At 42.6% G+C, this 12,411-nt stretch overlaps 2 protein-coding genes across 2 annotated transcripts; both read left to right on the top strand.

Moving 5' to 3' along the window:
* Positions 1-591: 591 nt before the first annotated feature.
* LOC103986324 (pentatricopeptide repeat-containing protein At1g53600, mitochondrial-like) lies at positions 592-3,346 on the top strand. The gene has a single exon (XM_009404298.3). It carries the CDS (start codon positions 592-594, stop codon positions 2,665-2,667), a length of 2,076 nt encoding a protein of 691 aa, XP_009402573.3. The 3' UTR covers positions 2,668-3,346.
* Positions 3,347-7,345: 3,999 nt separating this feature from the next.
* On the top strand, positions 7,346-11,433 carry LOC135611902 (L-ascorbate oxidase homolog). Its single transcript, XM_065107549.1, has 8 exons — positions 7,346-7,564; positions 7,659-7,768; positions 8,772-9,042; positions 9,302-9,404; positions 9,527-9,872; positions 10,225-10,590; positions 10,660-10,738; positions 11,069-11,433. Exons 1-8 carry the CDS (start codon positions 7,415-7,417, stop codon positions 11,279-11,281), a joined length of 1,638 nt encoding a protein of 545 aa, XP_064963621.1. The 5' UTR covers positions 7,346-7,414; the 3' UTR covers positions 11,282-11,433.
* Positions 11,434-12,411: the final 978 nt, after the last annotated feature.

The raw sequence follows: 12,411 nt of genomic DNA, 5'->3' as shown, positions 1-12,411 counted from the left end.
CTGCGAACCAAATTGTTGATACGAGCTAATCACCCCGACGGAGTTGGCCGGGTGGAAACTTACCGAAGGCGGCGAGGGAGCAGCCGAAGACCTCGAACCTGGTGGCGCCGCAGGGGATCTCCGGCAGAGGCGATCAGCGATCCGGCTACTAGCTCTTGACCAGAATTCATCAGGGCTTCATCGCCCAGACCCCACCCACATCGTACCGACCGCGACTCGCTTGGCCACAGCCGCGACATCTCCGATGCGGGCCTCCTCCGCCTTCCACACCCCTCCTTTCTCTCTCGGCGGCCGAGAGTTCCCGGAAGACTCCTTTCAGACCGAGCAAAAGTCTTTTGAAAGCGCGGGATCGGAGGCGAAAAGTTTTTGAAATATTATTTGTTTGGATTAAAAGAATAAAACTAAAATTTATAAAAATAAGAAATTTATATAAAACAATTAAACATTTGATTATATATATATATGTATATATATATATATACACACACATATTATATATATATATATATATATATATATATATACACACACACATATATATATATATATATATATATATATCACAACCATTTATTTCTCGTAAGCTCAGTTATGCTGCGAAGACACATCGCCAAGCCAAGCCGTTGCCGTACGAGTCTCCTCATCTCGGCCTTCAACTTCTCGACAGTGTCGTCACTCGCCGCGTCCGCCCAAGTCCTGCCGAAGCCGCCATCGCTTGACCCGAAGTCCCGCGGCCTCTTGGTCTCCTGCAACGCCCGGATCACCAGGAGCGGGCGAGATGGCGATCTCCTCGGCGCCCAGTCCGTCTTCGACCGCATGCCCGTCCGCGACGTCGTCTCGTGGACGGCGCTCCTCACTGCCTACGCTGAAAACGGCCGGATCTCTGAAGCCCGGAGGATATTCGACGAAATGCCCACGAGAAACATGGTCACTTGGAACGCGATGATCTCGGGCTACGTGCGCTCCGCCCACGTCTTCGAGGCCCGCGAGTTGTTCACGCGTATGCCCGCCCGGGATGTGGTCTCCTACTCCGCCATGATTACAGGATTTGCGAAGTGCGGGATGATAAAGGAGGCCGAGGAAGTCTACCAGGAGATGCCGCGGAGGTGGCGCGACCCGGTTGCTTCAAACGCCTTGATCTGTGGGTACCTGAGGGTTGGCAAGCTTGATATGGCTGCCTGTGTGTTTGAGTCGATGGAGGCGAAGGATGTGGTCTCCTGGAGCTCGATGGTCGATGGGTGTTGCAAATGTGGGAGGCTCTCTGATGCCAGAAGGATTTTCGATGCAATGCCGGAGAGGAATGTGGTTTCCTGGACTGCTATGATTCGAGGATACTTTAAGGGTGGAATATATGAAGATGGGTTTGGACTGTTTCTACAGATGAGGAGAGAAGGCGTGGGCATCAATTCCACAATGCTTTCGGTCATGATCGATGCCACTGCCGAATTGGAAAGGATAGAAGAAGGGATTCAGATTCATGCTCTTGTCTTGGTAACGGGACTCCAAAATGATGTCTTCTTAGGTGATTCAATTATTGTCATGTACACTAGAGTTGGTTGGATGGAAGCTGCAAAAAATACGTTCAGCTGCATGAACACAAGAGATGTAGTCTCATGGAATTCTTTGCTAGCTGGATACATCCGGTATGACATGCTAGAGGAGGCCAATGTGTTGTTTGAGACCATGCCAGAGAAGGATGCTGTATCTTGGACCTCAATGATGGTGGGATTTTCCAATAGAGGGTGGATTTCCGAGTCTGTCCGTCTATTTCATGAGATGCCTGTGAAAGATGAAGTTGCATGGACTGCAATCATTTCAGGGTTTGTGGCGAATGGGGAGCATGATAATGCATTGTGGTGGTTCCATCGCATGGTGCATGAAGGGTTTAAGCCCAATGGTTTCACACTGAGCACCGTACTCAGTGCTTCAGCTAACTTGGCAATTCTGGACCAGGGAATGCAGATTCATGCTCGTATCATCAAAACAGATCTAGAGTCAGATGTGGCTGTCCAAAGCTCTCTGGTCTCAATGTATGCAAAGTGTGGGAAGGTGACTGATGCATATCATGTCTTCTTGCATATCTTTGACCCAAACCTTATTACAGTGAATGCAATGATGACAGCATTTGCTCAACATGGTTTGGCAGAAGAAGCTCTTCAATTGTTTAAGGACATGCAGGGATATGGCTGCAAACCTAATCAGGTTACGTTCCTAGCGATTCTTTCAGCTTGTGCTCGTGCAGGCTTAGTTAATGAAGGTTATAAGCACTTTAAATCCATGTCATCTTCATATGGCATAGAACCAGGACCTGATCATTATACCTGCACAGTCGATCTCCTAGGCCGTGCAGGGTTTCTTACAGAAGCATTAGATTTGATTGAATCGATGCCATTTTCTCCTCATTCTGCAATATGGGGAGCATTGCTTAATGCTAGTAGGATGCACTCTGATCTTGAACTTGCAGAGTTGGCCGCTCAGCGACTTCTGGATTTGGAACCAAACAATGCAACAACTTATGCTGTCCTGTCAAACTTGTATGGTTTGGCAGGGCGCAAGAAGGATGAGGAGAGAATGAGAATAACAAAGCAGACCAATGGTGTGAGGAAGAGTCCAGGATATAGTTGGGTTATATCTGATAGTTATTCAAGCCAGCAGAACACAGCATGAGATGTACACATGCTGCTTAGATATGTTTATAAGGCAAGTCAGCATTTTTGAGGCAGGAAGCATGTATCTATGAAAATGATGGTGTTTCCAGTCTTCTACATGACTTCTTTGGCATCCGGGCATTGAACTTCCTGTCAGTTACAAGGACAAAATATGTCAGGCTAAAGCATTGATTGAGAATCACAACGATGGTTCAAATCTTGTAAATGATCTTTTTTCTTAATTGCTGACACTTGCAAAGTGGCAATCAATATCAGATGAGTGCAATTCCAATTCAGATTCTGGAGGCAAATAGCGTGGTTTCAATTTGAAGGCAGACAAGAATATGATTTGCAGGCATAAGAAAAACCATACAAGAATATGAACTGCAGAAGAGACGTCGCAGGTAGAGGTGGGGGGTAGATTTGGAGGGAAAAGTGGTGTTTGTGATGGTAGAGGCAGAGGTGGCAGCGGCAGAGGACATGGTGATGGCATGCCAAACAAACAGAGTCTTGGTATGGCTAGTTCAGGTATAGACAGGCATCCAATTTAGTTGTTCCTTATTTTTTTTAGACAATTGATGTTTAATAGATAAAAATGTCTGTTTTATCAAGTGTTTCATGGCATTAACATTTTGCAAGCAAGAAGACAACCTATAGTGATGAACGAAAATGAAACTTCTTCATGGAAAGTTTTTTTATTTGGTGGGCTGTGCAGAACAACCGTTTGTTCCCCCATCTTATTGCAATATTGTTCCGAACATTGTCAAGTTTGATGAGTTACTGAAAAGTTGTTCTTGAAAGCTCAAGGTCAATCATTCACTCAAGCTTTTTCATAATCAATGTTTCATATCTTCTCATTGGTTGTGGTGATAGATATGTCAGGTTGTGCCATCCCTTTGGAGACCATAGCCACATATTCTGTTGTGTGGTCCTGAATCAGACTTTAGATGAGAAGATGAGATGCATGATTAGTGCCTCTAATCTGGTACAATTTCAATGGTTTAAAGCATTAATTTGCATCCCTGTGCTACCATGGTCTTGTTACATTTTGTGTTTCTAGGGGATATTTGATATTATGTCCAAACCCAGAGCTGGTTCTAGGCATGACAAACAATCAATAAAATAAATGCAATAGCTAAATGATGATAGAATAAGGGTCACAATGATCAACCCAAAATAGAGGGTATAGAAATATTTCTAGATCATCTCCAATGGTTCTAGAAGGAATTATCTGTTTTGGATGAGTTTTACATGAGCGGGAGTTTCTAATCATTAGGGTCTGCGATTGAGGAGTTAAGCCCCAGTTGAGGAGCTATCAGTTCATCATCTGACGAAACACATTGATGAATTTTATACGATCTTTTATAAAACCTTGGTTTTACAACTCATTTGGCATTGGTTAATTCAATTCCAATCCAAGTTACAGATTCCACATTATCTGTTTTCTTTCCTCGTAGTCCAACCATTTATATCTCACATCCCGACTAGTCGCTGTTCCGCTTCTTTTTTCTCTATGTCCAGTGTGTGTATATTACTTGATGCTACTTTGCACTTCAAGACACTTTCAGCTTACACCACATATTGTGGGAAAAGTTCAATATTGTCTTCTTCTGTGTTCAATGATGCTGATAAGCATTCATAAGATTCCACATTATCTGTTTTCTTTGCTTGTAGTCCAACCATTTATATCTCACATCCTTACTAGTCGCTGTTCTGCTTCTTTTTTCTCTATGTTCAGTGTGTGTATATTACTTGATGCTACTTTGCACTTCAAAATACTTTCAGCTTGACACCACATATTGTGTGAAAAGTTTAATATTGTCTTCTTCTGTGTTCACTGATGCTGATAAGCATTCATAATAAGCAGGGAAATAAACTTTTAAGTAGACATATACTTGTGTGATTAGGCAATGTCATAATGTCATGATTCAAACATAGGTAACCCAACTCATCACAAAACCAACCCTCTTCTCTTACCTAATATGTGATTCACTCACTTATGGATGTTATGAGCTTAAGTTTATGTCTAATATGTTAACCCAACTCATCATTTACTTGATAACATCTACATAGACCATGTTGTCATCAACATGTCACCATGATGTCAGCCTTCATCCTACAAAATGACTAGATTATTTCGTTAGCATGTCATGATAGATTCATTTTTCAGAGTAGACTCGTCAGCTTTCAATTTATGCCATAAAAAAAACTGGATCTGCCAATGGATCTCTTTTCTGCCCATCATAAATTGTCTTCAATATCTTAGCATGTAAAAATCAATAGTATCAAAACAGTCATATTTTTCTTGGATGGATAACCCATGCCTTTCATGCACAGTTCTTTCCCCTGTTCTGATAATATTTTACATTCTCTGTGAACTAATGTCTTCAGCATTATCCATGAGCGAGTGGTATGAATCTCTCTCTCTCTAGGTAATGCCGTATTTGCTAGGAAAGCAAAGCAGCAGCCATCCACAGGCAGATGGATATGTCAATGTCTCCCCCCTGTCTGTGGTCTGCAAAGAAATGCACATACATCTCTTCATTCCACTAGCCAAACATGTGTGTGGTTTGTGCTTTGAGGATTTGGCTTGTATTGAGTACCCTCCCATGGCTGCCAACTCCCTGAATGGTGCTTCTCATCCATGAAAAGTGATTCCTTACTTCCAGATGCAACAATAAGATGCATGACCCACATTAAGACACTCTTAGAATGTCTCTGAAAAGTGTTTCCATGTCTAACACTGTGGATCACATATCTTATGATTCTTAATCTTATATACATTCATTTTTATCTTATGGCACATAACACTGTCCTTGGCATTCATTCTATGATAGATTAATGAATGCTGAAGAATCATGCCATGAGTCTGATTCTATTTCCTGTAGTTGTAGATGTGAATTAAGATGAAATCCATGTTGTAGCAAAATCCCAAGACTATTGGGTGTAGAAAACTTTAGTCTCATTTTGAATGGTTTTGTGAACTGCTCATTTTGGCAGCCACACCTTTCACCATTTTTAGTCACAAGCTGGAAGAGAACTCCATGAATCCCTCCAAACCAAGCCTTTATTGGCCCCCCCAAAAGGAGATCTTTTACCTTTGACTCCCAAGAATAGTGTTAGGAGAATAAGAACATGACATAGCATATTGGCTGTGGTCTCATGAGGAACGTGAATTCCTATTCCTAATCTAATCCCTGTCCATTTTTAGCTGCAGCTTTCATCCTCCTGATTCGTCGGAAAGGTGTTTTGGTAATAAAGAAATGATTCAAGTGCATTTACCTTTCTTCTTCTCTATAAAGATCCTTCCCTCTCCGTGGTGTAAGAACAAGTCGGTCGAGTCCTTAGACCTCAAGCTCCATAGCTCAGGCAAAGATGGCCAGCGTACAACTAGCTTCCTTCTTCTTCGAGGTGGCCCCGAGCTCTCCTCGGTCGCCGAAGGTCCCCTTCTCCGCGGTGGCGCCGTGGCGGCGCACCAGCAGCAGCGCGAGACGAGCAGCCCGGGCGCTGACCCTCGACACCATCTTCGAGGAAGACGGGTCGGACTGGTCGGAGAGCACGCCGGCGAAGGGTCGAGGGAAGGAAACCTCGAGCCGCATGGTCCTTGTGTTGCCTTGTCGGCTTCCAGCGCTTACAGCGCGATGCGTCAGCTCACATCCTTTTCCTTCTCGCTTTCTCTTGCTCGTCGTTTTGGCATGGTGTTCGAGGGCCATCTACATGTAACCTGCAAACTCATGTACAAAGTCCTCTCAAGCATCAATTCAGCTACAGCTCTGTTCTTCCCTTAACTCTCTCTCTCTCTCTCTCTCTCTCTCAAATGATGAAAGTTATTGTTTAATCTCTGATAAAATGGTTTATTATCCATATAATTTCAGACAAGAATGACAAACAATTGAATGATGTTGAAACCATAGAAACATCCAACCACAGGGAAGATCATTGTATCCATGAAACAAATACATAGAAAATACCTTGTTTCTGGTGTCCTCATGTCACCAGAAGTATATGTTCCAATAGGCCAAGTTGCAGCTCAGATCTCAAGAACAAGGTGAATTATGACAGCCATTGGACTCATGTTTTGAAGCTACAACACATGATGATGACTGACTGCTTTCCTCCTCAAATCTTGCCTCCTGTTCTTCTCATCCTTTGTCTGCTGAAACCATGGCATCAAGCTGGCAATGGAAGTGATCCAATGAGCTCCATCTCACCTTCTCATCATACAGTTGTGCTTTGGGTTACTTAACCCTAATCCCTACAATGTCTCTTTATAGATAATATGTTTGAGTTACAAAGAAATCAAATAGGTATTTATTTGTAGTCAAAGACTATATATGCATCCTTTTGATGTTAATAATTTGCCTATTTTCCTCTCTAATTTAAGTTATATATATATATATATAATACTAAATTTTATTATATATATTTTTTTGCTTCCTTCTATAATCATTTTTAGATTTAAGATTACGATCTCACGGGAACGACAACAGCAGCGAGATATTGGAACACATCACAAAGATACGAGACTGAAGTCAACGGCAGTTCCGCAGCATCCAACTCGGGTCAACGCCACGCGTTCCGAGGTTTAAACTTGCCTCCCGCTTTTGCCGCCCACCAAGTCGTTGATCCTATGACAGCTCATGCACAACCCCTCCTCCTCCCTCTCCCTATATCTTATCCCACTCTCAGACCTCATTCCACAGTCCCAATGGCGCTGTAGAACTCTCTATCTTGCCCCTCTCCCTTTATTCAACAAGCTCAGCACAATGGAAGCCTCCTCCTCTCTCCCCATCTGGCTTCTCCTCTGTCTCTGCTTGTCTTGCCATTCTTGGTGGGTCGCAGGTGATGATCCTTACAGGTTCTTCACTTGGAGTGTCACCTATGGCGACATCTATCCCCTTGGAGTCAAGCAACAGGTTCTTTTGTCCCTTTGTCTCTTTTCCTTTACCCCTTCTGTGCCTATTTTGTTGGGTTTTGGGGGACTAACTTCTTGTTTCTTCGTCGATGCAGGGGATACTGATCGATGGGCAGTTCCCAGGGCCACAGATCGAGGCAGTGACCAACGACAACCTTATCGTAAATGTCTTCAATAACTTGACCGAACCCTTCCTCATCTCCTGGTCTGTATTGTTGCAAGGAAATGTTTCATCTTTCTACTGTTCCTCTGATTTTTATTCCAAGAACATGCCCTTCTCATGCTTACTTCGATGTCACACAGCAGATCTAATGTTCCATTCCATGCGATGAGACATGTACCTCGGATTGCTAGAGAAACTTTTAGACGAGCCTAATTCTTGGATCTGGTCGGTTTGCAGAGTGATAGGTCTTTAAGAGTTCTTAAAGCAAAAGAGACTCACCCATTCGTGTCGCTTCTTTCTTACTGGCAGCAGTGCACATGGTAAAGTACAAAAGGAACTCGAGGTGGTCATCCTCTGAGCCTGGCTGCAATTTGCATTCGCTAAGCAACGACACCTAAATCGGATGTCATCAGTGTGGGCTACCATCTGTTGGCATAATGTTCTCTGAATGGTACAGTGAGCTGGTGGAAATAGGATGACAGGTTTCAGGAGGGATATCAATCTGATACCTTTTGGCTTAGATTCTTATGCTTAGCTTCTAAGTTTAGTTTCCTTTTCTTTTCGGGGGGTACACTTTAGATCTTTAGAAGAGTTCTTTATGTGTAGGCTTTTATTTGAGGTGCTTTAGAGCTTATAATCATGTGAATAAGATGATGAAAATATCAAGAATGTCATCGTTAATGCATGACAAAATTCATTTGATGATCTTTAATCATGTTGGATGGATGGAAAAGAGATGATTGGATAATTGGGTCATTGATCAATCTACTAAGTAGTTCGAGGATTTCATCTTATGCAACCTGTTTTCTTTTCATATTTGTCAGATTCTTTGTCATGCATTATCTCATCATCTTCAGGACATTTTTTCATCCAGTGCAACCTCTTTGGTAGTTCCAGATGCAAGGTTCTTGAGAGCTCACCTGATCCAATCTCTTATGCTTCTTGCTTTGGCATCTTACATTGGAACATCGAATATCTGTATGCTGATATTTCCATTCTTCACTCTGAAATGTCAAATGAGAAAAGCTGCTGATTGTTTGTGCAGGAACGGGATACAACAAAGGAAGAACTCATGGGAAGATGGAGTTTATGGTACAAACTGCCCAATCCTTCCTGGACAGAACTATACATATGTGATGCAAGTAAAGGATCAGATTGGAAGCTACTTTTACTTCCCCACTCTTGACTTCCACAAGGCTGCTGGAGGCTTTGGTGGCATCAGAGTACTGAGTCGTCCACTAATCCCTGTGCCGTATCCTCCACCAGCCGGGGATTTCACTTTACTCACCGGCGATTGGTTCAAGACCAATCACACTGTAAGATTGAATCTAACTTAGAATATCCATGCTCTGATTGCCGGAAGAACTATGAATTTTGAGTGTGTATTAGAGTTGCAACTTTTGTCAAGATCATTTGTTTTGACTGGCTCATTAATGTTTGGTTCTTGGTCTTTCGATTGCTCTAATGCTTTCCACCATTCTGTCTGCCTTGAAATCCTTGATGAGCATTTTGTTTTCATTTGATTTGTTGGCTTCAACTTAATCTTCATCAGAGCAAAACATATTTTGCTTGCAGGACTTGAAAGCTATAGTAGACAGTGGGAATGATCTTCCTTTCCCTGATGGGCTGCTCATCAATGGCCAAGGTGCAAATGGTTATGCATTCACAGTTGATCAAGGTAATTCTCATGTTCTTGTCTTCCTATGATGTCTTCTTATTATTATCCAAAGCATACACTGAAACCAAAAACTTGTTAGCTGCATGATGCAGTAGGATAACTTACTGAATTCCTTGTTGCAGGCAAAACTTACAGGTTCAGAATCTCTAATGTCGGGTTGTTGACATCAGTCAACATAAGATTTCAGGGACACACAATGAAACTGGTTGAGATTGAAGGCTCGCATACAGTCCAAAACACTTATTCATCTCTCGACATTCATCTTGGCCAGTCTTGCTCGGTTCTTGTCACAGCCGACCAACCTGCACAGGACTACTTCATTGTGGTATCGACCCGATTCACAGACCCAATCCTTACGACCACCGCCGTTCTCCACTATAGCAACTCGATCGAAGTCCCTGCCACACTGTTGCCAGGAGGGCCTACGGTGGAGGTTGACTGGTCTCTCAACCAAGCCAGATCATTTCGGTACATTCCTGCACACTGATTCTTAGTTGCTCTTCTCTTGAGCTGCGTATCGCCTTAACTCTTTCTTTCATTTACACGATCACTCGATAAGATATTAGTCCTATATTGGAAGTAGGCAAAGACTAAGATTGACTTATAAGGGTCTGATGAATGTACTACGATAATTTCAGCTTAAACATTTTGATCTGTGGTTTGGATCAAACGGAGTTATAAGTCAATTAGCACATCGGTCGTGACAATACTAGAATTGTGTCAACTCAGTATTAAGTCTATATAAACTTTTGTTCTGATTCGAATTCTTGGATATGGTTTCCATGTTATGTTTCCTGATGTATTCATTTTCTTAAATCAGATTAAATCTGACAGCAAGTGGGCCAAGGCCTAATCCACAAGGATCATACCACTATGGACAGGTGAACGTCACCAGAACCATTAGGCTTGCAAACTCTGCACCTATCATCAATGGCAAGCAAAGATATGCCGTCAACAGTGTCTCCTTCGTTTCAGCTGATACTCCTCTGAAGATTGCCGACTTCTACAATATCTCTGGAGTTTTCACGCTTGGAAGTATACCTGATAATCCAACCTACGCTGGTGGCTATCTCCAGACTTCAGTCATGGCAGCCAACTTCAGAGACTATGTGGAAATCATCTTTGAGAACGACGAAGATTTGGTGCAGTCTTGGCACATTGATGGGAATTCCTTCTTTGTTGTTGGGTAAGAACATTAGTAGGTGTTTGACATCTCTTATGGTGCCATGACCAAACTGAACCTGGCGATGTGCAGAATGGATGGAGGGCAATGGATATCAGCAAGCAGGGACTCTTACAACTTACATGACACTGTATCGCGTTGCACGGTGCAGGTAACAAGTTCGAAGATCAGTAATGTTCGAGTCCTTGTCAACATTATGTGAAGCTACTCGAATAATTGCGACCATGGTTAATTTTTCTGTACAATGTTAGTCCTAAGTTTCTCGTAGCTTTTCGTTGGATTCAAAAACACTTCAAACAATTTTGACTTGAGATGCAAAATGCTACTCTGATCATGTTCCCTAGCAGAACAAGACTCGAAGAAAATGCATGCAGCCAAAAAATCTTGCTGTTTTAGAGATCATATCCTCGATTTCTTCATGCAATATGTAGATTTGCTCATCAGAATTTGCATTCTCCTGCACTGACTTCTCTCTTTTCAGGTGTATCCGAGATCATGGACTGCAATATACATGCCTTTGGACAATGTAGGCATGTGGAATGTGAGATCGGAGAATTGGGTTAGGCAGTATCTCGGTCAGCAGTTTTACCTCCGTGTGTATTCTCCGGCCAATTCATGGAGAGATGAGTACCCCATCCCGAAGAACGCACTGCTCTGCGGCCTGGCATCAGGCCGCCGAACTAGACCACTCTGATGCATTTACGGCAGAGCACACAACAAGTTCTCAGAGATCAGGGAAGCGCAGCAAGCAAGCAAACAAACAAATCAAAGACTTGAAGTTGACTCACCATCTCTATTCAGCTTCTTGTTTTTTGTGTTTCATTCAGACAAGCTTTACATCTTTCTCAGCCTAATTTGATTCCAAGAATTTATGGAATGTTCATGCCTTCTGTGACGTTTGCATTGCTGCCAAAATTACAACCTAATAACTCGAGCATTGGCTACATCAAATAAAAATGTTGACAATGGTTGATAGAACTTTTAGAAATCTGTGGCATACTGCTCAAGGAAATGACACAAAAGGCTCCAGTTTTTTTGCTTTCTGGGATAATGTCAAGCCAAGCAAAGCAATTATGTATCATGAAGCTTCTTCCTTTGTCCTGAAACAAGTACAAAAACCACAGTAAAGCAGCTTACATGATCTTGTCCTACCTGTTCTTAAAGGTTGCAGGAAACACTAGCAGAGATATACTGAATCTTTAGGTTGCATTCGACAAGTTTTTTGTGTTCATCTCGCATAAACATACCAAAAAAAAGTCAGGATGGATCTCTCTCTGAAATTAAACAAAGGAAAAACATTTTGCTGTCTTATGATTAGTCCCTCTACATAAAAATTCATGAAGAATGTGTGATGCACAAGAACATGTCAAGCCATTCATATTCACTCACATCAATGGATAAAAAAGATGCAGAATGCTGATGGAAGGAGAGAGCTTGCGATAGAGAGATTACCTGATACCACTCCGAGCAACGAACGTGATATTGGCACGGCTCAATTAAAACAATAGAACTTCTAGTAAGACAGAAGCACTACTTTCTAATTGAACCGGGCCAACATCTCGTTCCTCCGACCTCAAGATCTTGAGACGGGAGCGGAGAGAGGGGTGCCGGAGGAAGGTGACGAAGGCTTCTCTAATAGAACGAAGGGGATGGAAGCGCATTGAATGTGCAACCACCAAACAAGGAGGAGGTTGGAGAATTAATGGAAATCTGCAGCAGCGGGGGTGCATTCCTGCCGCAGGATGTGATTCCCGGATGGATTTATTGGCACATTAATGGCATCAAGCACGGGATGTTGGCTCCTGTCACCTCCTCCAGATTTTG

The sequence above is a fragment of the Musa acuminata genome, chromosome BXJ2-5 (assembly GCF_036884655.1).
Source record: "Musa acuminata AAA Group cultivar baxijiao chromosome BXJ2-5, Cavendish_Baxijiao_AAA, whole genome shotgun sequence".
NCBI lineage: Eukaryota > Viridiplantae > Streptophyta > Magnoliopsida > Zingiberales > Musaceae > Musa > Musa acuminata.
This window is presented reverse-complemented; position numbering and strand designations above follow the sequence as displayed.

Bases quoted from the DNA above. Each gene is read 5' to 3' on its own strand.
- LOC103986324 (XM_009404298.3), top strand. From the start codon at position 592: ATGCTGCGAAGACACATCGCCAAGCCAAGCCGTTGCCGTACGAGTCTC.
- LOC135611902 (XM_065107549.1), top strand. From the start codon at position 7,415: ATGGAAGCCTCCTCCTCTCTCCCCATCTGGCTTCTCCTCTGTCTCTGC. The intron at 9,873-10,224 runs GTACATTCCTGC...TTCTTAAATCAG, and splicing joins AACCAAGCCAGATCATTTCG to ATTAAATCTGACAGCAAGTG. The intron at 10,739-11,068 runs GTAACAAGTTCG...CTCTCTTTTCAG, and splicing joins TATCGCGTTGCACGGTGCAG to GTGTATCCGAGATCATGGAC.